This window comes from Ammospiza nelsoni, chromosome 5 (assembly GCF_027579445.1).
Source record: "Ammospiza nelsoni isolate bAmmNel1 chromosome 5, bAmmNel1.pri, whole genome shotgun sequence".
Classification (NCBI taxonomy): Eukaryota; Metazoa; Chordata; class Aves; order Passeriformes; family Passerellidae; genus Ammospiza; species Ammospiza nelsoni.
The window spans coordinates 4414651-4441742 of record NC_080637.1 but is presented as its reverse complement, the minus strand read 5'-3'; the positions used below and the strand labels follow the sequence as shown (position 1 = coordinate 4441742).

Here is a 27092-nt window from a genome sequence, read left to right as displayed (position 1 = left end):
GGTCATTTGTGTTACCCACACTGCAGGAGCCACAACACTGTTACACCTCTACTATGAAATGGAGATTAGAAAACAGTAGAAATTTTTAATGGAGTTGACAGCCCATTAAATCAGACACAGCAAGAGGAAGACACCTCCTCCAACCCTTTATTACAGATTGAATTTCTCAGCAGAAAAGGGAGTTTACATGTCTTTGAAACCTCAATAAAACAAAACAAACAGTGGTGGGGTCACCTCCAGTCACCCTGGTGTGACAGCTGCTGCTTGGAGGAGTTGTTTGGGCATGAAGGAGCAGATGGGAACGTTTTGTACTAAACTGGAGCATTCAGGGTTTCTTCATGAAGCTGTAGAGGTGGGGGACCAGGTAATCCCTGTAGTGGCCATCTATGAAGCCTTTGCCACTGTTGTGCACAAACCAGCACAGCACGTCCGTCCCCAGCACACGGTCTGTCCTGTAGTCCTTCTGCACACCCCTGCAGGGACAGGACACCCAAAGGAGGGTCAAACATGGCAAAGAGACACGGAGAGATCCTGCTCTGTCAGAACCCAGGACATCCCTCTGGCTGTCCTGGATGGCTCGAGACCCTGGCAAGGGGGCTCAGAGACCTTGGCACAGAGCCCAAGGCACCTTTTCCATGGTCTTGACCCATGGAAAAAATTACCAACCTTATATGAGGATCGGCAAGCCACAAAAGTTTAAGTAGAATGATAGTGAATTTATCACCAGGTGAAAATGTAGAATTTTGGGGTTTTTAAAATGGGGGTCCAGGAGGCAAGATGGAGGAATCTGGGCATGTCCAGTCTTTCTCCTTCTTCTTCTTGGCCTACATCTTCTGCTGTGATGTTGGCACTTTTGGATTGGTTTAGAGTAGAGACAGACTCTCTACATAGGTGATAGGTATTGGGAAATTATTGTAAATAACATACACATAGTTTTTAGTATAAAAAGATAACACCACCCCGAGGGTGGCCAGAGTGCCTCTGTCTGTCCTGCTGAGCAGACCTCGGCAGGCCAGAGAAGGAATATTACAGATAAGAAATAATAAAAACCTTGAGAATGAGAATAGAAGAATCCTGACTCTTTCTTTGACTGCTGGGCTGGGTAAAAGAGACTTTCTAACACATCTTGGGGTCTCTCTGACCAGCAGAAATTCTGTGACTGCTCAATATTGCTACTGTGGGGAGAGGTGTCTTCCACCAGCAGGAAGTGGAAATAACCACAAAATGCAATTAATTTTACAGTTCTGTGAGCTCATGGGCCTATTCTGGAGGGTTCCAGGCTGGGCAGCTCCAAGGACAGAACTGATTTAGAAAGAGAGCAATAAAGCACATGAATCCTACCTGGTAACAGTGAGCTTGTTGCCCTTCACTTCCATGATGGCTTGTGGTTTCTCTGGAGCTTGCCCAGGTGTTTGGTGGTGGATTGACACTTCTGGTTCAGACACAAACTGACCTGGTCAGGGAGAGTTTAAAGCTGTTTGTGTGCCCCGACCTTTGAAGCTCCATGTCAGCTGCTGCCAGGCACTTTTGGAACATCAAACCAGCTCCAGTAGGCAAACCAATCCTGCATGGACCATGGGGTACCGTCTCTAGATAATCAGGAAAACAACCTCTGCTCCTCAAAAGGAGTTCTGCATGGGTCCAGGACTCAGAAGGTACATTTGTCTTGTAAACTGAGGCTTTGTTTTATACCACTCCCAGAAAAGGCTGTCATTTAGGGAAGAGCTGATTACAGATGTTTGCACAGAAATCTCCTCAGAAAGTTTTGAGGAGTTTGTTTCGGTCTTTTTATTTTCAACATGCAGCAGTTTAGCCAGGCAGGGAAGGTCCTGTCTCAGAGACACCAAATCTAGTCAGGTTTGTTTTGAAAACACCCTCTCCAGCTGGAATAAGGAATAATCTCCTGGTCCCTGATGTTCCACTATGTCCTTGGGCCTTCCAGGACACTACAGGAATTGCCCTACTCTCTTTTTGAATGATCTCCACAGCTTTTCCATCAGGACACAGTCACCAACAAATTGACAGCATGAAGGTGTGCCAGGAGATGTTTAGGCTGGATATTGGGAAAAGGTTCTTCACTCAGGGGGTGGAAGAGGCTCCCCAGGAAGTGATCACTGCACTAAATGAGAGTTAAGGAGCATTTGGAAAATGCTGTCAGGTAGAGGATGGGATTCTTGGGAGCTGGACTCCTTGTGGGTCCCTTCCAACTCAGGATATTTTATGCCTGTGACTCTGTAAAATTCCCTCCAAGATGTAGCAAAACCCCTTCCTAGTGCTCCACCATTCCCACTGCCTGACTCCCAGCCCTTACCTATTAGCCCGTGGGCTGCAGGAGAGAACTGGTTTTCTGGGGGAATGTAGATCCCCAGGAAATCAACATTCACGGGGTGTTTCTTCCACACACGGTGCAGCAAAACCATGAAGGACATCTCCTTCCCCACAGTGATGGTAACGTTGCTTTCTCTCTTCACAGATATGACGAGTCTGGAAGAGAGGGACCAAAAGGTCAGGGTCAGTTCATCTGCCCACACAACAGCTCCCAACCCTTGAGATTCACCCATGCAGAACAATCCCACAGGGATGGCAGGTATGTCAGAGGATCCATTAAAAGCCCTGAGCCTTGGGAGTGGTACCCAGAGTTCTGGCAGGACAGTGCCTAATAAACAAACACTTCACCCCCATGTTGGGGCAACCTAATTTCCCCTACAAATTTAAGCTCTTTCTGCAGTGAATACAGATTTTGGATGTGGTGCTGTTGCCTAAACAGTGCTCTAGGGTGTCCAGCATGGCTGAGAGCTGTTAACCTGCAGGGAAAACTCTCCTGGATGACGTGAGTCAAGGCATGGCAGGAACCCTGAGCATATCTCAAACAGAATTAGGTGGGAGCAGGTGAAAAATGCTCGACTCACTGTTTGCGGATGACGTGCCCCGTGTCAGCCCAGCTCAGTGTGATGGCATATGAGCCATCCTTCAGCGTGATCTTTTCCGTGCTTATCTCCACTTTCAGGCCTTTCTTTTGGAAATAAAACCCAATCTTGCCAAAGTATGTGTTGAGTTTCTTATTCTCTGCTTTCTTGGCCCCGACGAGCTGCCCATTGACCACAACTCCTGTGAAGAGCAGAGAAGGAAACGTTGCATCAGTCTTGGAGCACTGCCTGGAGATTTGGAGTTCTGATCTCAACAGGGAGCACCATGAGATCAACAGAAACAGGAATCCCTCTGACCCCGTTTTTCTCATTTTTCCAGCCAAGAGAAGAGATAATTTATTAAATTGCCTCCTGATGCTACTGTTCACCCCTTAGCACAATAATTTGGTGGGAATTGCTGTTAGATCTTGCTGGGATGGGAGCAAAACCCCTTCAGGTGTAGTGTAAGGGGTGCATAGGACAAGAGGAAGTGGCCTCAGGTTGTGCCATAGGAGGTTTAGATTGGATGTTAGGGAAAGTTTCTTCACTAAAAGGCTGGTCATTGGAACAGGCTGCCCAGGGAAATGGTGGTCACCATCCCTGAAAATGTTCAAAAATCCTGTGGATGTGATGCTTGGGGGACACATTTTCCTGGTGGGGTTGGCAGTGCTGGGTTAAAACTTGGACTTGATCATCTTTATGGTCTTTGCCAACTCCAATTGTCCTGTTATTCCATGATCTTGGCTCCTTTCCCTGTGTTTGGCCACCCTCACAGTGAAAGGGTTTTCCCCAGTAGCTCACTTCTACTCTGAGTTTCACCTTGTTTCTGCAGCCTCTTGTCCCTTAGCTGTGCACCTTGGAGATGTGCAAGGTTTCACTTCACCTGCTGATCACATGGTTAAGAGCACCAACCATGGATCCACCACTTCTTTTCTTAAGCTTGACCAAACCCAGCTGCCTCAGCCTCTCTGTCCTCTGCTCCAGCCCCAAATTCATCTTGATGGCCACCACTGAATTCAACCCAGTTTTTCAACATCTCTCTTGTACTGGCAAGATCCAAACTGGACACGATAGTCCAGATGTGGAGGGAAACAACCATTTTCCTCAGCTTGCTGCTCACACTCCTGCCAGCACACAGTCCCCCCTGTGGGCAATTCCCCTGGTGCTTCCAAACACCTTTCAGAACCAAAAGAAAAAGGTTGTGCCATAAAATAAGCCATGTTTTACTCCCTTACCAGTGCCAGGGTCAGAAACCAAGTTTAGGATCTTCCCAGGCTCCGAGTTGATGTTGAAGCAGATGTTCTTTTGGCTCTTGGGCAGGTGTATGGTGAAATGTGGGTCATTGTCCACTGAAACACACAAACAAACAATTGTGAGAAGCAGGTCAGCACCTGCACTGGAGGGGAGAGACACAAAAGCTTTTCAAAAGGATTTTGAAGCACTTTTTGGGGTTCCTCATAGTAAATTGAGGTCTCTTTCCACCCTAAGTTCTCAGATGCTCCTCACAACAGGCTCTCAGACATTTCCCCCTCATACAATTCCCTGGTTTAAGGGAAGGAAGCGACATTCCTGGTTTGAGGGCTGCCACATGCAGTGATGCCAGGTTAAAACACATCCTGCCTACTAATCCCACTGAGGAATACAATCCAGGACAGCTTCTCACAGTATATTTAACAACCTGTAAAAAATCACTTGTTTTTAAAATTTTAAAAGTTTAATAGTAATAAAATGGTTATAAAAATAGTAATACAATTAGAGTAATAATAATTTGGACAATTTGGATTAGGATAATATGAGACAATAGAGACAGAAAGTTACAGATGTCCGGGTACCTTTTCCGGCAAAATAAGCCCAAAAAAGGACCCACGTTAACAGAGGATTAACCCTTAAGAGCAATAACCTGTTGCATATTCACACACTTCATACATGATGCATAAATTCCATTCAAACACAGGATTCTGTCTGGTCAGTGTCAGCTTCTTCCTCTGAATCCCAACAGAGCCTTTGAGGCAGTAAGAAGTTCATTTCTCCTGATAATGGGGCAATAATTTTTTTTTTCTCTGAAAGATTCAGGTGTCCTGTGGCTGCTGTCTCACTGCGAGTCCTTTCTTTAAAAAAAGTATCCTACATAGCACAGTTTCTATTTTAACATTTTTTATAACCTAAAACTATATTTAACAGACTACTTAAGAGATGTAATACAGCATTACTTTCTAACACAACACATAGAATATTCATTTGAATATTTGCGAAAAGCCAACCATAAAATACATGCATTTTTCACACAACCTGATAGGATTGGGCCCCTCAGAAATTCATATACCCCAGCTCCTGCTGGGTTGGTGGTGTCTGGCATTTCCCTGTGCTGAGAAGGAGTTTGAGAGCTCTTTGTGAAATCACTACATAAATACACACATCTCACAGAGAGTTATTGTAGCAACACTGTGTTTATGGGCAGTGGTTCTCACAGCTGGCTTGCTCAAATAAACTGCCACTAAACTGGGGCAAAGGCCCAAGAGTTAACAGGAGCCATCAGTCACCAGTGCACTCAGAGATTTTTATCTGCCACAGAACATTTATCTGCCATTTACAACAGCAGTAACTCCACAATAGCTTTCATCTGTCATTTACAATGGAGGCAACTTTGCTACTGCAGAGAAGCTGAAGTTAAGCTCAGCAAACAGCCCCAGCCTCTGGGAAGCACACATGAGGAGCTTATGAGGTCACTTTAGATCCTATTAGCATCCAAAATAGTTTCATCCTTGTAGCTTACAGCATATTTTTACAGGTTCATCTATTCTAAACCAAAATTACTCCATGATTTATAAAGAAAAAGCTTGGGTTGGAAGAACCTTAAAGAGTATCTTGTTCCAAGCCCCTTGCCAGGGACAGGGACACCTTCCATTAGACCAGGCTGCTCAAATCCCATCCAGCCCAGCCTGAAACACTTCAGGGATGGTGGTGAGTGATTAGGGGATGAGTGTTGATGTGTCTGGTGCTCCTGGTAGAGAAATGCTGTGGTTTTACCTCTGTTGATTGTCAGAGAGGACGTAGGTGAGCCCCTTTGCTCAGGCATGAAGCTGACTGGCACAGCTGTGACATTGGCCCAGGGTGGGATCCCTTTGTTGTTATTGGGTGCATTTGGAGTTAATCCCAGGGTTCCTGTTAGAAAACAGTCACAATTAGGGTTCTGTTACTGCTGACATGTTTAACAGTGTAAGTTTTAGAACATCTGCAGTAGATCAAAGGTTGATGTTGTTATACCAATATAAAGCAGGTGCAACACCATTTACAATGAATTTGTGTAATGTCGTAAAGTTGGATTTGCTCCAGAGTCTTCACCAATGAAATATGACTTAAGAGGGTAGATAGCTCACCATAAGTTAGCAGTGACAAAATGGAGTCTGGCTTTTTATCTCTCATTCATGAGAGCAGCTCCCACTTTAGCAAAGCCTCCAATGTAAGGCTTGAAGTGTTTCGCCAATAAAAAAAGCTGACTTTTAAAAACTTGGCACATGGTAAAATCTGACTTGGGTCCTGAATTTGAGGTGCCTGAAAAAAGACAGGACTCTTTCTGCATGCTCTGGGATGACCCATGTGAATAAAGATTTCAGAGAAGTGCAATAATTTAATATCTGTGACCATGTTCTTCCTTCCATGATGGAGACAAAGTAACATGATGGGCAAAGTAACTAGTCCTGTCTCTCTCCCATTCAGTTCATAAAGCAACATGATCTTAAACAATCCATGAAACTTGGTTTGTTTGATGTGCTGGGCTGACACTCACATCTGCTGACCCTGCTGTGAAGAGGAGTAAGAGGAAAGAGGAGTTATCATATTATTGCAAAGCTCCCATACCTTCTCAGTGATTTCTGATGGGCACCTCCTCACAGCACAGCCAACAAACTCCAAGTCACTCCTCACCCAGCTAACCCAGTCTTTTATAGCACTTATCCTTATTGGACACCGTTGTGGCCTGTTAAGGGCAGGACTGTTCCCAGTCTTTGGTGATTCTACAGCTGCAACTCCTCAGGAGTGACATTACCTTCTGCACTGTCTTTATTTGCTTACATTCTATCCCCCCACAGAGCTGGGGGATTGCACAGGTTACATCTCTGCTAGCATCTTTTCCTTGTGTCCCTAATTCAGACCAGAGGCTGTTTCACACAACATGAGAGACAGTCATGGTCAGAGTGAGACACTGACCTGGGCAGCAGCCCTTCCTGGGGTCTTTGGGCTGGTCTGCCAGCATTATCTCATCCTTCTCAGCATTCTCTATCAGCATGGCCGTGAAGGGGGTGACGATGTGATGGTCCAGAGACATCTGCAGGATGGATTTGGTGATGTTCCTCTTCAAAGCTGCAGTGGGGGCTGAGTTTCTGGGAGGAAACAGAAGCAGAACTCCTGGTCAGCAGGTCTACAGGGCAGCTGCCATGGCAGTGGCATGGAAGGGTCACAGAGCCAAGAGGAAAGGCTGAGGGGATTAATCCTGAGCTGTTCCATGGCTCTCACTCAGGCTCCATAAGGTGAATCTCCACCATTTCATTCCCTCAGCCCCACATCCAGGCCTGTTTGAGCACATTGCTCCTCACCTCTCTGCCATCATCTGGTTGACAGTCAGATAGGCCCACAGCTTCCTGGTGAAGTCAGGATCTGCATATTTGTCCTTCTTCATGAATCCATCCAGCTCTTCAACATCTCTCAGGGTTTCCAAGACGAGCTCTGCGTTTGCCTGTGCAAAGAGAGAAAAAGATAAAGGATGGGAGCCAGGAGAATGGGGTGCCTGGAATTCCCCTCTTGGTTGGGGTTAAGGACCCACTCTGGCCCTGCCTGTGGTCAGTTCCAGATCAGAAAGTCCCAGCACTGTTGGCCTGACTGCAATGGAGAGGGAAGGTGTAGCAGGAGATCCTTCTGCTAAAGGCACTTCTGTGGTAGTGGATTAAAGTAGTTCAAGGAGCCCAAGAGGTGCTACCTCATGCCAGAAGAGATTCTTGACAGAGCTCTGTAATCCTCTCCTCAGGCTTTTTCACATCCAGTTCCACTGAAGAACACCAACCACACTCTACTTTCTCACACAGGCCCTTGGACTGCACTGTGCTTTGGCAGGAAAAATACTGAATATGTTTGAGTTTTTTCCAACAGCTGACAAATGATAACTCCTAAGCTCTGTAAGAGTGCAGATAATTCTGTTCCTCCTCAGAAAGAAGGGTCTCAATGTAATATTCCCATCCCACCCCACTCCACCTGGAAAAGCAGACCTGAAAACATAGGGAAAGGCTCATCACACATAATATACACACATCAAAGGGCAGTGCTAGGACTTGATATGCTGTAGATCCACCACCTTGAACTCCCTGATGGTGGAAAGTTCAGTCATGAAAGGAGTTATTTTAGGGGATCACTCCTGCATCTCCACAAAGCATGAAGGAAAATCCATACTTTTGTCTGGATTTAATCTTTTTGGTACATTTATCAGCAACAAGTTCCTCTGGCAAGCTGCAGGCTGCAGGAAGTGGCTGTGCTCGAAGCTATTGTGAAACACTGTCGGAAAAACCTCCCCATCCAGACGCCAAGAGGACAAAACCCTCGACTGGGCATTAACCTTCAGCAGAGACACTGCCCACAGGAGGGAATGGAGCAGCCCAAACGCCCTGGGCAGGTGTCCCAGGGACACCTTCACTCACTGCAGTCGCGGTGACGATGCTCTCCAGGTGCTGCAGGTTCTCTGTGTCCACCTTCCCGGCCACCACGATCTCTGAGCCACCAAAGTAGTTGTGGAAGCTGCTCTGGGTGACGTCTGACACTGACTCCTGGGGGTAGTTGAACTGAATCTTCCTCAGGAGCGGGGTGGAGACCTGGTTGTAGAAATTCTGAGGGGGAAGGAGGCAGAGAAGTGAGTTTGAAGTGATTCTCTTGCAAGGCCACTCTTACTGAAAGGACAGCAGGTGACAAAACCTGGAGCCCTAATGAGCAAGAGGGAATTTCTGTCACCATCATATTTTCTGAAAAATCCTCTTTGCCCAGGATTCTCCTCCTGGGAAGCTGTGAAGCCTCAGAGAAAAAGGAAAACAATATTATCTCATTTGCTTCTCCTGGTTGGAGATTGTTTATCCAACATGTGAATTGTTTTTACTTAATGACCAATCATGATCAGGCTATGTCAGGACTCTGGAAGAGAAAGTCATGAGTTTTGACTCTCATTCTTTGTGGACTTCTGTCTTCTGCCTGTATCCTTTCTCTATTCTTTAGTATAGTTTTAGTATAGCATAATATAATATAATATAATATAATATAATATAATATAATATAATATAATATAATATAATATAATATAATATAATATAATATAATATAATATAATATAATATAATATAATATAATATGTAATATAATATAATGTAATATAATTACATAAAATAATAAATTAGCCTTCTAAGAACATGGAGTCAGATTCATCATTTCCTCCTTCATCCTGGGGACCCAGCAAATACCACAAATTTCCTCATCTCATTGAATGCAGACTTCTTCATACTTGGCACACTTTTAAGGGGGTACAGCAAGAATATCTGGTCCAAGTCTTGTGAAAGTCAAAGGATGGTCAGAAGTCCATGGGTTAAGTTGTTCTCAGACCTAAAAGTCTTGAGCACAGATGTGTGTGGGCCTGAATCCCTCCTCAAGATGGTCAGCTTTGGGCTATTGCATAAAACACACAGCTACTCTTCCACCTAATTTTTGTATAGATGGTGAAATCAGGGAACAGTAACAGTATAAGGGTGTCAGAGTTTGATCAGCAGCAATTCCTGTTCACTGATTTGGAGCCAGAGGTAGAGTTGACTTTTTCTTGCACTGGCTAAGTCTGGATTATCATTGAGCATTTATATGTAGGGTTTTTGTTAGGGATGAAATGGCCTAAAGTAATATCCAGGCCTTAATTTTAATTCAGAAAGTATTTTTTTTATAGTCAAGGCTGTTTTATAGAATATTAATCCCACACAGGGAAGTAAAGTATGTGTTATAGATATTACTAAAACTGTATCTAGGACCACTTGAGCTGAAATATGATTGATACCTTGCAGGACTCTCCAGAAAAAATGATGGGTTTTGAGAACTTCTTGCTAGTGGAGCTACAGCTGTGAACAGAACAGGAGAGTTTCAGAGGCAATGAGGCAGAAACTCACCTTCATTTGGAGAGAAGTCTCCTGATTTCCAAAAATCCTGTGGGCCATGCCGCGGTTGTCGGTTGCGATCCTCTGCAGGAAATCGTAATCCACATCAAACCCAATCCCGAGGCAGAAGAGAGAGAACTCATCCTTGATGCTCTGCTTCACATTCTTCTGGATGGTTGTCAGCTTCAGCTCACCTTGGAGACACAGAAAGGGTGACATTCACCTGAGCAACAGCAAAGTCTCCATCAAGGTGAGCGCGTTCCTGCTCTCCCTGTGTCTCTGGTTCTCTCTGGATATCAGGGAAATCCAAGCTCAGTGCCAGATTTCCATTGCCTACAGCAACATTTGAGCTTCTCCTGGATAGAGATTAACAAAGTGTTTGCACTGAAGACAATCCTTTTTGACACTTTTTAAAAATATGATGGTTTTTTCATTGTACATCCAGGGCTCTTAGTCTCTTTCAGTCCTAGAGGGATTTGAAATTTTAGAACATCTGGAGTTCTCCCAAAATTAGTGATTCAAGATCTCTCCAAATTGAGCCATCGCCATGAAGACTTTATTGTGTTTCTCATACTTAAGATGTTTAAAACATTTAGACTTATTTTAAATGGCAGGATTTTTGGACCTGACATCTTCAAGTCAGCAATTGCTTTGACCTGTACCAAATCCAATTCAAATTAATTTGCTTTCTTCTCTCTTTTCCTGCTTTTGATGTTATGCTTGTGACTGCATAGATCTGTGTGGGCTAAGCTCATAGGAAGTGGAAATTGTTGTACAATGACAGGATCATAGAATGGCTTGTGTTGAAAAGAACTTCAAAGCTCATCCAGTTCCAACCCCCCTGCTATAGGCAGGGACACTTTCCACTAGTCCAGGTTGCTCAAAACCCCAATTTCTCTGAGGTTGTTTTGATCACCTATCCTACAGGACTTGTGCACTTCTGTAAATTGCAAAAAAATCAACCTGCCTAACAAGCTGCTCATCTTTTGAAACCTTCTGTGCAAAGCCCCATGGCACTTCTAGCACTTGGCAAATGGGCAGCAGAAGGCATTGGAAGAAAGATGAATGGAATTTTTTAAACTTACTGCCAAATTGTCTACTTGTTGCTTTTCTCAGGCTTACCCCACCAGCCTTTCTTCTCACCCAAAGCAGGATCCTTACCTACTGTTGGGTCTCCATCAGATACCAGTACAATCATGGAAACTGAGTTTGGGTCCAGCATGCCTAAACTTTTGGCTTCGTTCAGGATGAAAGTGGCTCGGAGAAGAGCTTCATTGATATTTGTGCCTGTCAAAGACACAATGAAGAAAACAAGTTTTTTATTCTCGTTGAATCCAGATCAGTTCTAAGATTCTAGCGGAGTTAAGAGTCAGTTAAGTTAAAAAACCCTCCTTTCTGATGTTTAGGTACACCTTTCTGCACTCTGGTTCCCTTTTTCATCCCAGGCTGTCACCTTCATGAGGATCCCCCACTCCCCCTCACTAATTCCAGTGTGACCATTTGTGGCGTTGGGAACTCCTTGGTGTGGGAAGAATTACTGGGTTTGCAGGGAGGTGATTGAATGAGAGCATGGAAAAACTTCCTGTTCTGGCCATCAGCCCATTCCTTGGACAAGAAGAGCTGTATGTTTGCTGAGCTTATCTAAGGTTTGATTTGTGACACAGAAGGAGCAGAGTAAGAAATCAGGATGAGAGGAACAGAAATCTGAAGGCTGAGCAGTCAGAAAATAGGTAATTTTTTTTGTCAAGAAAGAAATAAGTCAGCAGCTCCAGAGACAAGATAATAAAATGCTGCATTTAAAGTGGCTTTGCTGGATGGGAGCTGATCTCTAAGCTTATCTGTCAATTCTTTTGGGGTAACAGTCACTCATATAAAGAGCTTGGTTTCCTATTTCCAACACAGTGATGATTTTGGACAAGTCCCTAACTTCATGTTCATTGTAGTGAAAACTTCTGGAGATGAAGGTGCCACAGCACCAGAAGCCTCTGATTTTTGGGAAAATCTCTCCACACTACTGATGCACAAATAACTGAATAACAAATCCAGAACTGCACTTCAGAGAGTGGCAGATTAAAATCATCGTAAACTCATTCCAAAGACCTGTGCAGATGAAAAAGGCATCTGTCCTTGTTTATCAGACAGGGAATGAAGGCACAAAGAGGATAAACAGTTTGCACACAGGGCATTTAGTAGCTCATTGAATCTTTAAGGTTGGAAATGACCTCTCAGATAGAGCCCAACCATTAACCCCAGTCCACCACTAAACCACGTCCTTAAATTCCTGCAGCTGTTTCTTGTAGGATTTGTGGTCCAGCCCTTTCCCCAGCTTTGTTTCCTTCTCTGACATGCTCCAGCCCCTCAATGTCCTTCCTGCTGAGCGGGGCCCAAAACTGAGCATGGGACAGGTGTGGGCTCACCATGCCCAGCACAGGGAGGGTCACCAGCTGGTCCTGCTGGCCACACAAGTGCTGATCCCTGCCAGGACACCATTGGCTTTCCTGGCCACTGGGCACACTGCTGGCTCATGTTCAGCTGGCTGCCAGCCCAGGAAAAATTATTGTGGTTCCCTGCTTAGGGAATATTTCATCTGCCTGTTCATCCAGGCCTATGAGATGGACTTCATCTTTCAGTGGTGTTTGGGATCTCTGAGGTGGGAGGTAAGATAGATTAAGGCAGCTGTTCTGTGGTCTGTGTTCTATCTGCCACAGAAGGAAATGCCATCCCATCCCCTAATACAATAAACTGCAATTCTTCTGCTCTTCTTTTAAGCATGCTTTTTCTCTTTTAGGAATCAGACACTTTTTTTAGGAATACTCTGACAGCCTGAAGGCTGTCTGAGCCACCCATTCCTGTGACATACAACTTCTGTGAGCACCCTGCAACCAAAACCTCATACCCCCGTTGGGATGGATTGCCTGGATGTACTTCTTGGCATCTTCCACCTGTGCTGGGGTGGCTGAGACCAGATTGTCCCTCCAGCAGCGGACGTTGTGGTTGAAGTCGATCAGGGAGAACTGGTCAGCAGCACGGAGCTCACTCAGGATTGCTTTCATGGCCTCAATGGTCTGGGAGAAGTTTAAGAGAAGACAGGTTATGCTTCCTGCTTATGAAAGCCTCTTCTTAACTTGTGACCACAGGAAAATATAAACCTGTGAGCAATAAGCACATGAGCACTGAAATCCGAGTTAGAATCTGCTATCCAAATCTCTCTTTTAAATTCTTTTTTGCACTTCTTGCATAATGTCGAAATTTTCACCGAAGAAACGCAGAATAATTGCAATTAGGAAGGATAAATTCATGGCTCAACTTTCTTTACTCCTGCTAACACAAGGTGAAGTGAAAGGAAGAAACATTTGGGGTTCAGGAGAGAGGAACTGCTGGGCTCAGCTCAGGAGACTTAGCTCTGTCTGCAAGGCAGTCGTTTCAGGCTGGCTAACATCTCTTTGAAGATGTGTGATTTAAACAAGTGACAATTAACCTGAATCCCAGTCTTGCAGCACTGATTTCCCCAAGGAAGCAATCTGCCAAGCCTTACTATTGTGCTCTGAAGGAAATTCAAATACACCTGGATGATCCCCAGCTAATGTTTGTCCATTCAGTCCTTAAAACCCTTCAGTGACACACGATATACAATTTCCCAAACTCACTCAGACCTACAGGGTTTTCCCTAATATCTGAGATAAACTTCTCCTGCTGCAAATCCATCTGATTCCATCTTATTCTACCCTGTCTGGGCATGAAAGTCAGTTGATGAGTTTCCCCTTCAGAAAAATTGTTTGCATATTTGGAGGCTGATTATCTTTCTTGAAGCATTTTCTCTTGCAGACTAAAATATCTTATTTTAACATTTTTTCCCTTTTATGGGTTATGTTGTCTAAACAATCCTTAGTGGTCTTCAGAGGGCTGTCAACAATTCATCCATGTTTGGAAAGCAGGGATGGAGTATCCCCATTGAGACTTTCCCAGGATTCAGTATGGAGCATTAGAGAAAAAGGGGGTCAGAGCCTTTGCAAAATATCTCGTGATCTGTCCTTTAAAATTTAAATTTAGAGTTAAAATCTGGCACCACCTCTTCCTTAAAACATGGAAAAAGCATTATAAATAATGGGGTAAAATCATGGAGTCCCTGGTTCCAAATAGTCTCAAAATTAAACTGCTAATTTTACATGCCAGTGTGGTACAGAAGTGCATGGTAAAGCACATGGGGAAAGTTGGCAGGACATTCATTTTGCAACAGAGGTCAAACACTTACCTGTTTCATTTTTAGTCCCCACATGGAGCCACTGACATCTATAACAAATAAAATGTTTTTGGGCAGTGGATCAAGATTTTCCGGAGCAAAGAAGTGAATAAAATAGCCATTAAAAATCTGTAAAATAAAATAAAAAAAATCACTATAGAAATGAGCTATAGCAAAGATTTCAGAAAACTCAAGACAGTGACAGAGCATAAAATTCTTATTTTTCTCACTGAGTTAATTATTTTTCCCTTTTGTCTCTTTCTCTTCTTTATTGGCCAGTTCTAACTTTCATCTCTGCATGTCTCTGCAGCCTTACACAATTTTTACTAAATAAAGGCAGAGCCTGGTTCTCAAACAACTTCTATACCCTAGCACAGGGAGGAATGAAAAAAAGCTTTGAAAAAGACTGTTCTGCCTGTAATAATTCAACCTCATAACTCAGCTTCATGTTAACATAAAAATAGTGATGTTCTGGTCGTCTCCTTGTGATGTATTGGTACAACATCCAATGACTCCATCCTCTGATTCTACATTAAATCACCAGAGTGCTGCCAGGTATAAAGACACTGGCTTTTGGACATGACAGGAATCTTCTCCTGCTGTATGTAAGCCCATGTCTTAGTCATAAATTAAATAAATCCATTCTGCCCACTTAAAATCCCTCTGTTCTTTCAATTGGATACAGAGCTTGTCCTCATGCTTATTTCCCTGAAGGATGAAGTTTAGCACAGTTTGCGAAGGACAGCAATTCCTTTATTCACAGCTCTCTGAGCAGCCACACTTACTTCCAGCTCTCCCCCCGTGGTCTCTCTGTTCACATCGTACTGCACCACAAAATTTCCATCCACGGCCGTGGACGAGCACTTGGGGCATTTTCTCTGCTGATCCATTGTTGGCTTGAAGGAAACGTGAGCCTTGGGATGAGGAGAGACCATCAGTCACGGAGGTGCTGTGGGAGAGGGGGTGCTTGGCACAAAGAGGCTCCACATCTTCATGAATTGTCTGATTTTCACTGATTTCATGCTTTCATTATTTGTGGAAAATGGACTTTGTCACTTCAGAAGAAAAACAGCACTGAGGTTTGCCTGGATTTGTTGATTCAGTTGTAGCAAATGTGACACAAATCACACGACCCATCTACAGCACCAAGAATTTCAACTAGAGCTGGGCAAACCATTTCTATTAAGCAACACACTGGGTTTTATTAACATTTTCCTAGTTGAAACTATCCACAATTTTATCAACATTTTTAATAGGTTTCTAATTGACTTCCCCCCCCCCAGACAAAGAGGATTGCCATTTGTCTGTGAATTGAGTAGTAGGAAATATTTTCATTAGTCATGTGACTGATTATGCAGACTTTATGGCATTTTTTTCTGTTTTAACTGGATAACTTGAAATTACCTGAGAAGACAAGACTTAATATAGACACATAGTACCTCTGAAATAATTTGCTAAACAAGAAATGGAGGTGAATTTGAATGTCAGGAAACAATACTGCCTGGCATATTACTGTGGAATTAAAGACAGATTTTGGCACATTTTTGCAGGTACAAAAAATTGCCAGGACTGTGCAGAGTAAGCATGAAAACTGAAGATTCTGTGTTTTTTTCCAGTCTGTGACTGGTTACCTTTTTATCTCCCTTGAAGATTTTGTGTTTTTTCCAGTCTGTGACTGGTTACCTTTTTCTCTCCCTTGAAGATTTTGTGTTTTTTCCAGTCTGTGACTGGTTACCTTTTTCTCTCCCTTGGAGATGGTGGTGATTCCATTGAAGTGATCTCCAAGTGAATTAGGAACGTGCACATAGCGCAGTCCCTGTGGCTCAATGATGCGGACATCCACCTAAGGGCAGGAAGGGAGGACATTTATTTTGGAGAGCTTTCCCATCCCTGGAAGTGCTCAAGGCCAAGTTGGACCAGGTTTTGGAGCAGCCTGGTCTAGTGAGGAACAAATGTGTCCTGTCCCCAGTTGTAAATACAGCTGAGAGTCTCCTGAATCGTGACTGGCTCACGTCAGGACTAAACAAGCTTTGACATTTTTATACTCTTGTGTAAACTGGACTGAAGGAAAACAAACAGTACTTGCTGTTTATTTGGAACAGCGCTTTTCACAAAAACCCCAACTTCACGAGGTAGTGTCCTGTGAGAGCTGATGATCTCTCCAGAGCCAAGATTTGTCTTAGAATCACAGAATGGTTCGGGATGGAAGGGATCCTAAAGTTCATCCAGTTCCAAGCCCCCTGCCATGGACAGGAACACCTCCCTGAAAACTGTGGGTGCTTTCTCAGCAAGAATTCACCTGTGGGGCTCTTCCCACACACCCCAGCTCTGCCTCACCTCCAAGTGCTTGGCCAGGCGTCCTGGCTTCACAGAGATGACGTGCTCGTAGGAGCTCAGCTTCCTTCGGATCATTTCGTGGTAGTGAAGCTGGAACTGGATCCTCATTCCTGGGGGCACATTCACTTCGGTTTGGAAGTTTTCCATGTCCAAGGCATTGCTCCTGAAAAATCAGCTGTGGGGTTATTTTGAGGAAATACAAGGAGAAGGAAAAGCTTCTTTGAGCTTTGGTTTAGATTGAGGGTTTTGATTCTAACTGTGGCCTCTGTCAGGGAGCAGCATGTGGCTGCTAGCATGGGACGTTTTAGCAAGCTGAAAGCTGAAACACAGTAAAATCCATGACAATTAAATAGCAGAGCTGCTGTAAGTAAGCATTTTCCTTTGCAGGATTCCCCCTCATCTATCCCCTCCTGGGATGGGTCATCTCACCTCTCCTGTGAGTAAATTCAGTACAAAACCCATATACCAGAGTGTTTATACCTGACTATTCCAGCAGCTTTGCCTTTGGCTTTTGCTTGAGCATACATTTTTCTGGCTTCAGATTTTTCCCGAATATGGCTGGTAAATGTGATACCATTGATATCCCTAGGAGAGAGAAACACAGTCAGCTTGCAAAAGAAACAACTTTACAATCGAGGACTGTTTCTTCAGTTTACATCAGTGAAATCTAAGCTGGTGGGAAATGAAATAACAAGGTTCTTACTTAACCCCAAAGTAATGAATTCTGATTTTCACTAGAGCTCTATCTTTTTCCCTACCTGATTTTTATTTCAAGTAGCCAGCACCATTGTGCTCTGAGGAGGAGGATCTGCTCTCCTCCAGCTCCTCCACACTTTCCCCATGCTTTGGGCAGGGAAGGCAGCTCCTGATGCCATGGATTGTTTGGGACATGGATCAGGACATCTCCTGACCAGCAACCTGTCTGCTGCCTCTCTGAATGGAAACTGAACCAGGCCAGTTTCTGCTCAGTGAGGGCTCTGATTTGGGTCTCTCTCCTTTGATTTGGCAAGGCTTAGTCTGTTTGAGACTTTTGTCCATTTTTGTTGATATTGACCAATGGCTCAATAATTACTGGGGAGGAGGACCTGGACAGACAGGCAGACTGATGCATGAACCTCCTGAGAAAGTCTGTAAAATTTACACTGAACCTGGAAAATAAGGACAGCTTTTTTGGTTTACAAATACTTCCTTCCCAGCCCATTGAATGCTTCCAGAAGATGAGGCTGATACCTTAATTTTAATTGGGCCTTGGGACTTCAAAGAGACATGAGTAGTTATGTATTGTTATAAAGCTGTTTGCTGTATGAATATGACACTATGACAATTAGTTTCAAAGGTGAAGAGTTTAAGATATTAAAGTCTGTGTTAAAGTATTAAAGTCTGTATTAAAAACTTTCTGGTACAGAGTTCTAAGGTTCTGTGCAGGAACAGTGGCAGTAGTGGTAATAGTTGTTCTCTGGTGTAGAGTCTGATGTTTTTAGTAGTAGTAGGAACTATTGTTTTTTTCTTTTTCTTTCTTCTCTATTTCTTCTTGTTGCTCTTTTTTCTAATACAGGGGGATTTTTATACATAAAACAACTAATTAGCTAAAAGTACGATTCTAAAATATTCTTTCTAAACTAATCTAAATTAATTTTAATGTGTGAAAGTAGTGTTACTTTTTACTTTAAAATTTATGTATATAATATTATTTATTTATGTAATTATATTATTTGTTTTCTTAGTTAAAATTTAACTTGATGAGTTTATTTATTTATGTGAATAGTTCTATTTATATATGCATATAGTTCTATCTATCTTAGAGATGTAAGTAAAGCTCTGTTATGTTTTTGTTATGTTTGGAGTTAAGTTATTGAACTTAAAACTTAGCCTTAGGGCCTTTACTAGTTAACACAGTTTTTAAAGGTACTTAAAATGTATTTCTACTTATTTAAAATTATAACTTATATTTCTATTTACTTAAAAATTAAACTTATACTTTTAATTCATATTTATGGGGTTTAATAAATCTTTTTTTTTTAAAGGTTTTAATTAACTCTTGTGTTCATCTCTCTCTCTGAGGAACCCAGAGAGGCTTGTACCCCTCCTGACCCCTACTTACATGGTAAAGTTGTCAATGAAGGCTCCTTTGGGCACTTGCACGTCAAACACGATGGGCTGGGGCCTCCTGGCGTTGTTCACCATCTTGGCCTGGATCATGGTGTTGGCCAGCCTGGATGTGATGGTGGATTGCACCTTGTAGCTGTACAGACCTACCTTGTCGTCATCCTCCACCTGCATTTGACAAAACCGCTCCGTAAATTCAGGGCATGACTGGAAAAAATGCCCTAGAGGAAAATATCAACCGTTTTTGTAGTCTCAGTGCTACTTTTTAATTGCTGCTCCTTACAACATGGCAGCTGGAGGGGGTATGGGCGCAAGTTCAGGACATCTCCATGTTTTACCTGGAAATCGTGGCAGGATATTCACATGAATATAGTTCATTATAACATTTCAGCTGAAAGAAGGTATTTTTTAAACTGCAAGGTTTTCCTTGCTTTTTACCATGCAACCAGTCCTTGGAATGACTCTAAGAGTGCAATCCAGCATGGTCAGCTACACAGTAATCCTGAACATCATACGATGATGAGGAGAGAGCTCACATTTTCCATAGAAGTCCCAAATAGAGGAGACTTGAAGCACTGGTTACTGACTTAGTGTTGTAAATTGTTAAACCACAGCAGGGGGATAACAGTATTTAAGTGTTTTATTAAGACATTGTCTTTTTCTAATCTGTTTTGATGCTTATTTCTTCACCTTTATCATACCCTTTTCCTTCCAAGAGCAGATGCATCAATAGTGTTGTGCAAACAGCACCCTGTTTAAAGAAAATAGGTTAATACCCAACCAGCAGTAAAAACAAGGAACTGAACAAACAGAGGGATTGATTTCCAAAAAAAATGGTTAACCAGAAAAACACTTTGTTCAGTAATATTTACCATAGAGGGATAAAAATACTCACCAGATCTCCATCATACCCCCAGTCAGACGTGCTCCGCTGGAAAAGAGAAACATGGAGGGGACATTTCAGCAAAGCTAAAGCACTGACTGGCTGTTTCAAGGCAGGGATCAGTGTCTAAAAGTTGTTTTCTAAGATTATGAATCATAAAACAAGGAATTACAGAACTATTTGGTTTGGGAAAGACATCGAAGATCAAGTCCAACCATTAACCCAACACTGCCACAAAACATTTACATGCTTTTTTGAATGCTTCCATCAATAGTGACTCCAACACCTCCATGGGAAACCTGTTCCAATTTTTGACAACCTTTTCATTGAGGAACTGCTCCCTAATATCCAACCTAAACCTCTCCTGGCACAACCTGAGGCCATTCCCTCTTGTCCTGTCCCCGTTCCTGGGAGCAGAGCCTGATCCCCCCTGGCTGTCCCCTCCTGTCAGGGGCTGTGCAGAGCCACAGGGGCCCCCTGAGCCTCCTTTGCTCCAGGCTGAGCCCCTTCCCAGCTCCATCAGCTGCTCCTCCTCAGACTTGTGCTCCAAACCCTTTCCCAGTTCCACTGCCCTTCTCTGGACATGAACGAGAATTAATTTGAACTCCCAAAGTGTGAATATTCCTTTTGTCTCATTTCATGTATTTCTACGTGGGATGTTGGAGCATGTGATTTCCCAGCTGTGCCTCAGAACCTATCATAAACAGGACAGCTTTCTTCCTCTGCCTTTTATTTTATTTTTAAAGAAAACATTCTCTTTTAGAAAAACATTCTTCCTGAAAGCAAATCATGCTGGCAGAAAGTCATCCTCAGACACCCTTGTTTTTAACAGAAAAGTTCTCTTTGTTTTTCTATGAAAAGTGAAAAAAACCTCAAACCCCAGACTTATTTAGCTCACTTTGTAGCCAGTTACATTAGAAAATATTTATGTATTATATGCAATATGTATAAATTAAAAAACCCATTGTGTAATCAATATTACATTTACATGCTTGTGCCTATGGAAATTTGTTATGCATGGATTACTTAGAAGAAATTGCTCATTAATGGTTGTGGTTTTCCCCCTGCCCTATGATTTGCTCCGTTTGGAAATTTCTATGTCTATGCTGACATCTTGTGGCCATTCAAATAATTCTCTTTAATTCCCAAAAATCTCCCCCACATAATGGATGTTTCTATTAATACCCTGAAAGGGAACTTGGCTCACCTAGATGCAACTTTTTAATGCACAGATCTGCTTTTGAGTTATCATCACACCTAGGCCAGCTCAGCTCTCCAGGGTCAAGAGGACCCAAAACCACAGAAGATGCTCATGAAAACATCATTTAATCCCATGGTGCACTGGAAGATTGCTCTGCAGTTGTTAAATTCACTTGAAGCTATTAATTAATTTTGAATTATTTTCACTTGAATTAATTTTCTGTTCTAGAGAAATGTTGTGCTGTATAAGAGATGATGATGTCATAGCAAGTTCCTGTTAAAGATGATTTTAAGGACCCTTTAAAGGCAGATGGAGAGGATTTCTCCCTGCCTGATAACAAATGCAGGTTTTCATTTTCTGGCTCTAAAGGCTCTACCTGAACCATTCAGAGTGGGATTTCAGGATATGGAAGTTTATGGCTCTCTAGAGACCCTCTGCAGACTGATCCTGTCACACCCCACAAAATTCATGCACAGTGAATTGGATTTCCACACCTGATAAAGGACCAGGCCATGAAGAGTGATTTTTGGCCCCACACATACCCTTGGCACAGGGAACATCATCGGCTTGAATACAAATTAAGATTAAACCAACATTAACTGAAACAAATTTAATTTTGGAAAGATGAAGACCAAGACCTTAGAACACAGGGGTTTTGTTTTATTGGGGTACTTTTCTGGTTCTCAGCTTAGGGCTCCTGACCCACTTTAGGAATGGTGGTTAAAGCTTTCAGGATGCCCAGCTTTTCCTCCTGATAGTTTTTGGTGGTGAAGAAGGGGTATCTGAAGGAGAGGGAGCTTATCAGTGCACATGTAGTGACTGCCAGGGATGTTGTTAGAGATCAGACGTGGCCTGGGCCAGCCATACCCCTGGGAACCCAGAGGCTGCGGAGGCCAGGAGGACAGAGCTGTACCTTCATCTTCAGGCACCTCAGCCCCAGAATCATGGAAACACAGAATCACAGAATGGTTTGAGTTGGAAGGAACCCTAAAGATCCTTTAGTTCCACCTCCCTTGCCATGGCCAGGGACAGTTTCCACAAAATCAGGTTACTCCAAGCGCCATGCAATCTGGCCTTGAAGATCCTGCTTCAGGTCTGAGGATCTGCCGATGCGATTATTGAGATCAGGGACTTCTGTGGGACCTGAGACAATTTCCAGCATGAGGACTCATGGCTGATCCTGGCTTTTAAACCACATCCAGACCTGCTGATCACTGCACAAAAACAGGATCTTGAGCCACATCTCATGCATGCCAAATTGCTAATCTGAATGAAGACAATGTGTGCCTCAGGAACTGTTTGAAGGACAGATGCTGGGCTCTGTCTTCATGTACTGAGATGCATCTTCTCCTGAAACCTGTGCAGGACATGGATATTCAACCCTTCACAGTGATCTTTGTTCACATCATTATGCATGGATATTGCAGCTATTTAGTAAAATAAGGAGAGCACAATCACAGATGTTCTGCACTTGACAGAAATTGCTTTTCTACTGGGGCATGAAAAATGTTGAAAAGCAGATGCCCCACAGGAGAAACCGGAAAGAAGAAGTGATCTGCAAGTGCCCAAGGCCAGGTTGGACAGGGCTTAGAGCAGCCTGGGACACTGGAAGGTGTCCCTGCCCATGGGAGGAGAATGGAATTAGATGATCTTTCAGCTCCCTTCCAACCCAAACCACTCCATGTTTCTCTGATTTAATGATCTACCTGGAATGCCCTTCCAGTTCTTTGAGGTGCTGTTCCCTCATAATTCAGCTATTTTCCTGTAATTCCCTAAGCAGTTTTTAACACTCTCCAAATCCATTGCAGCCTCTTCACACTCCTTTCAGGGGATCCTCACTGTGAGGTGCAAGAAGAGAAATTCCAGACCTAAGGCAGATTGTCTTCACAGTGCTGCAGATGGATCCTTGTCTGTTTGGTTCCATTTACACCCTGGCAGCTGGAAGAGTCTCCAACCAGCTGATTTAGGGGAAATTCTTCAGTGTGAGGGTGGTGAGGTCCTGGAAGAAGATATCCAGAGAAGCTGTGGCTGCCCCATCCCTGGAAGTGTTCCATGTTGGGTGGGGTGTGACAGTGGTCACAGGGGTCTTTGGATGAGGGAAGAGACGAGGATTTGACTCTATATTTCAGAAGGCTGATTTATTATTTTGTGATATTTATATTACATTATAACTATAGTAAAAAGAATAGAAAGAAAGGTTTCCTCTCAGAAAGCTAGCTAAGAATAGAATAGAAAAGAATGATAACAAAAGGCAGCTCTCTCAGACTCTGTCTGAGATAGCTCGGCCTTGATTGGCCATTAATTATGAACATCTAAGATGTGCCAATCAAAAATCTACCTGATGCATTCTACAGCAGCAGATAACCATTGTTTACATTTTGTTTCTGAAGCCTCAGCTTCTCAGAAGAGAAAAAGAAAAACCTAAGAAAAGATTCTCACTAAAAGATGTCTACGACAGTGGGGCCTGGAGCACCCTGGGATAGTAGAAGGTGTGGAAGGTGTGGGAGGTGTTCCTGCCCATGGCAGGGAGGTTGGAATAAGATGAGCTTTAAAATCCCTTCCAACCCAAACCATGCTGTGATTCTATCATTCCATCCTATCTCTTTCCATAAATCTTTCCTGTGCTGCTTCTCTTGGAGGGGACAGCAGGCAGGCAGAAAAGGAAAAAGGTGAGATCTCACCCACCCCTGGACAGGCAGAGACCAGGACCCAGGCCTGGGCAATGTGCTGCAGAACATCCCAGCTCACAGGGTGCCTCACAGGTCTGGACACTTTATCTATCTCCCAAACAGAGATAAGAGCTGTGCACCGCCATATAGATGTTCACAAGGTCAGCTGCATTCCAGCCCATGGAAAATTCTGCTGCTGTGGTCACGAGGACCATGGACCCACCTGAGGCACAGCATTTCAGGAATTACTCAGGGGCAAAATAGCAGAATACCTTATCTGTTTCCAGGAAACCATCCTCTGTGTTTGGAGCCAATCAATAGGGTCTGCAGGGAGCTCTGTTCCCTCATTGCCAATGGGCTGGTGAGCTCTTTGCAGGAAAGCATGGTGCTGAAAAAATAATTTGGGAGACAGCCTTCCTGTGGTGATGAACAGGAAATAACTGTGTGCCTGCTGCTGTCTCAAGATGACTTGCACAGTTCAGTTTAATCTAATTTATTATATTTTATTGCGGCTCAACTAATACAAGAGTATTTGAGATCTTAGTTTCACTGGTTTGCAAAGATTTATTTGATAGGTAAAGGATAGCAAATAATTTATGGGATTAAAAGTAGTAACTGGTATAATGAAACCAGTGGTACAATTGTAAATTACTGCATGCATATGTCTGTGCCTCTGTCTACCCAGAAATTTTGGGAACAGAGGCAACACAATACATATGGCACTGATAGAGACATATTGGAAAGAAATGATACCTTGAAGAAGTGCAGCTAGGAAGGATTTCTGTTTGGATCATGATTCAACTATTTAAATACTGGACTGGCAAGTGTGACAGGGCTTGATTCATACTCATGCTAAAATCTGCCTTTCCTTCCACTGCTATGCAGGCTTTAGGTATCAAAAAGTTCCATCCAAAGCCTTAGGATAAAGGAAAATCAGGTTTGTCTCTGTGTGATTTCAAAGACTGGGAAATCCAACATTACTCAAGAGGATCTTTCTTTTTCACTCATTGAACAAGCTCAAGAAAAGCAGCACCAGAGCTTGGTGGAGGACAAGGTCCACTCTGATCCTCATTTCTTTCATGCAGTGTAATGAAAAATTTAATACATTCAAACAACTGATTTCATGAGTATTATCATTAATTGCTACCAAGTAAAACACAGAAAAACTCTTGCAATACTGCTCTAAATGTTTCTGTCTCCCAAGCCAACAGACTAAAATAATCTGCAACCCATCAGTGTGCTGCAAACAAATTTTCTTCCCAGGTCTCAGATGCCCCCAGCTCATCACTGAGTGTCACTCTTTGACCAGAGTTAAATATGAATACATGGACTGAATGTTCACAGCCTGCACTTGCCAGTGCCTGAAGTCCTTTTCCATGTTCTCATGGAAAAACCTCACCTGTTTCAATGGGATGGGATTTTCCCCAGACATGAAGTTAGACAAGTATGTCCATTTTTTATCACCTCAGGAGCACAGAGACAGGGCAAAGCCTTGCTGTGCTTAAGGGAGAGCAGCAGTTCTTGTCCCAACCAGAGATATGGAAGTCTCAGTGCCAGATAAATGCCTAAAAAAACATCTGGTCCCACATGATTTCACTCTCACAGCCCTGGAGATGGGAAAAGACACCTGGAGAAAGCCCCCAGGCATTCTGGCCTCTCTCCTCTTTGAAGCATTTCTGGTACTGTACCTGGTACCTGCCGTTTCTGGCCCTGGGGCTCGAGGGAAACCCATCCATTTCCAGATCAATCAGGTTTTCCACTTCCTAGAGGAGGCAGAAGAAGAAAGAGTTGCTGCTGCCTTACTGTTTGATTTATCACTTGATTTATTATTGATTAGCACTTTACAGGAGAGTTCCAAAGGGAATTTACCTCCCCTGGATGCTAATGGGGAGCACAAACCATCTCAGACCAAAACCCTCGCACATTCAGTTTCCCTCAGTGGCCAACCAGCTCTGTGAACTCCTGTAAAATCACGACCTTTACCATCCCTTCACAGCCTTTCCTTCTGAAACAAGGAGTAATATTTAACATAAAGTGACCACAAAGAGCAAGAGGCAGATGATTATCATCAGGATGGGTCTAACCATGGAAATTACAGCATTTCAGACACTGATATCACTCAAATAGTGAGATGGGAATCTCACTCACTCAGAAGTTCAGAGAATTTCTGCTCAAACCAGTAGAAATTGTCTCTGGTTTTACACCAATACACCTGAGAACTAAATTTCCCCCAATGACAGCAGAAGAACATCAGGTCTTTTCCAAGTGCAAAGCTGCACTGATTCATTTACAAGTGTGGGTCACACCACAGCAACAGTCTTAATTAAATTTTGTTATGAGTTTAATTTATAGAAGAAGTTTAAGTGCATGAGTTCCTTTCCAGCTTATGTGATAGCATAGCCAGAAAGGTTTGCACAAAATTAATTTAAATTGTTTAAGCATACTGATGTTAAATTGATAAGGCATCTACAATGAGAAAGAAACACAGGTCTGGAATATTTTTCCTGGGAATTACAAACCCAGTTTTAAAATCTCATTGAGTCAAGAAAAAAGCCATAAAAATAAAGAAAAATAGGATATCCAGCTCAGTGAAGACTTTTATTGATCCTGCAAAGGAAAAGAAAGCCTCACGACTTCCCTGCTGACTTCACGGAAATATTTCAAAACTACAACGTGGAAATGGGTGTAGACACCAAATCTAAGTTCACCTGAGCCTGGGGGTTTAAATTTAGACTCAGTTTCAGAGTCAAAGCCATAACTATACTTCTTCTCATCATTGTATTATCCTAATAACTGATGGTCTCTTTCATAAATTCTCTCATCCCTCTGCTGAGGAATGTAAAGTCATTAGGATATTCACTCTATATTTGAATTCCTGTTAACAAAAACCCAATTCCATACAAAGCTTTGCTGAAGTTCACAGACGTTCCATTTACAAAGTTGTCTAGGTGCCCTGTTTCTGCTTATTCCAGGGAAACAGGGTGTAAAATATGCTGAAGATCTGAGTACAGAAGCCCACTTAAATGCTTAAAGGTTAAAACCACACCAGAGAAGGCAACACTGAAGTAAGAATATGAAACTGCTTGGACTGAAATTTGGACTTATGCTCTCACTCTCCATTTAATAATATTAAATAGTAATAATAATAAGATTTAATAATATTAAATAAAACATTACAAATGACAAATGAAGACCAATTATCAGAAATATTTACAGCTGAAAGTAGAAGTACAGCTAAAAGTAGAAGAGAATTGTGAAGCAGTGACCCAGTTCTGCTCCCATTGCTGCTTCTATCCAGAGTTCAGCAGGGAAGGGAGAGCTGGGCCCTGCCCCCAAATACTCACATCTGGGATGTCCCCAATCACCAGCTCAAAGCTCCTGACTCCAGAAACGAGGAACAAAACCAAGAAGCTGCTCAGATTCTTCATTTTCTTCCCTCTTGTTTCCTCCTGAGAGCAGCTCACTCAGGTACAGGCGCAAGTTCTTCCTTTCTCTGAGACAAGTTCAAGGAAACTGCCCAGGTTTGTGCAGCATTTTGAGCAAAGTTCTGAAATGCTGACTTTGTTTAGGCCGTGGGTAAATAT

At 43.0% G+C, this 27092-nt stretch overlaps 1 protein-coding gene across 1 annotated transcript; it reads right to left on the bottom strand.

Moving 5' to 3' along the window:
• Nucleotides 1-133: 133 nt before the first annotated feature.
• Nucleotides 134-27092, bottom strand: ITIH2 (inter-alpha-trypsin inhibitor heavy chain 2). The gene is made up of 21 exons (XM_059472408.1): nt 26853-27092; nt 25197-25271; nt 19651-19686; nt 18751-18923; nt 17130-17234; nt 16650-16812; nt 16048-16155; nt 15098-15226; nt 14325-14441; nt 12969-13137; nt 11234-11359; nt 10085-10266; nt 8591-8776; nt 7499-7638; nt 7113-7285; nt 5934-6068; nt 4142-4255; nt 2910-3108; nt 2312-2484; nt 1342-1453; nt 134-473 (listed from the first exon to the last, which is right to left on the bottom strand). The coding sequence occupies exons 1-21, from the start codon at nt 26934-26936 to the stop codon at nt 326-328; spliced, it is 2847 nt and encodes a 948-aa protein (XP_059328391.1). The 5' UTR covers nt 26937-27092; the 3' UTR covers nt 134-325.

Excerpts from the sequence above, each read along its gene's own strand:
- ITIH2 (XM_059472408.1), bottom strand. The coding sequence starts at position 26,936 with ATGAAGAATCTGAGCAGCTTCTTGGTTTTGTTCCTCGTTTCTGGAGTC. Across the intron at positions 2,485-2,909 it reads GGGCACGTCATCCGCAAACA|ACTCGTCATATCTGTGAAGA; the intron begins GTGAGTCGAGCA and ends CCTCTCTTCCAG. Across the intron at positions 474-1,341 it reads AACAAGCTCACTGTTACCAG|GGGTGTGCAGAAGGACTACA; the intron begins GTAGGATTCATG and ends CTGTCCCTGCAG.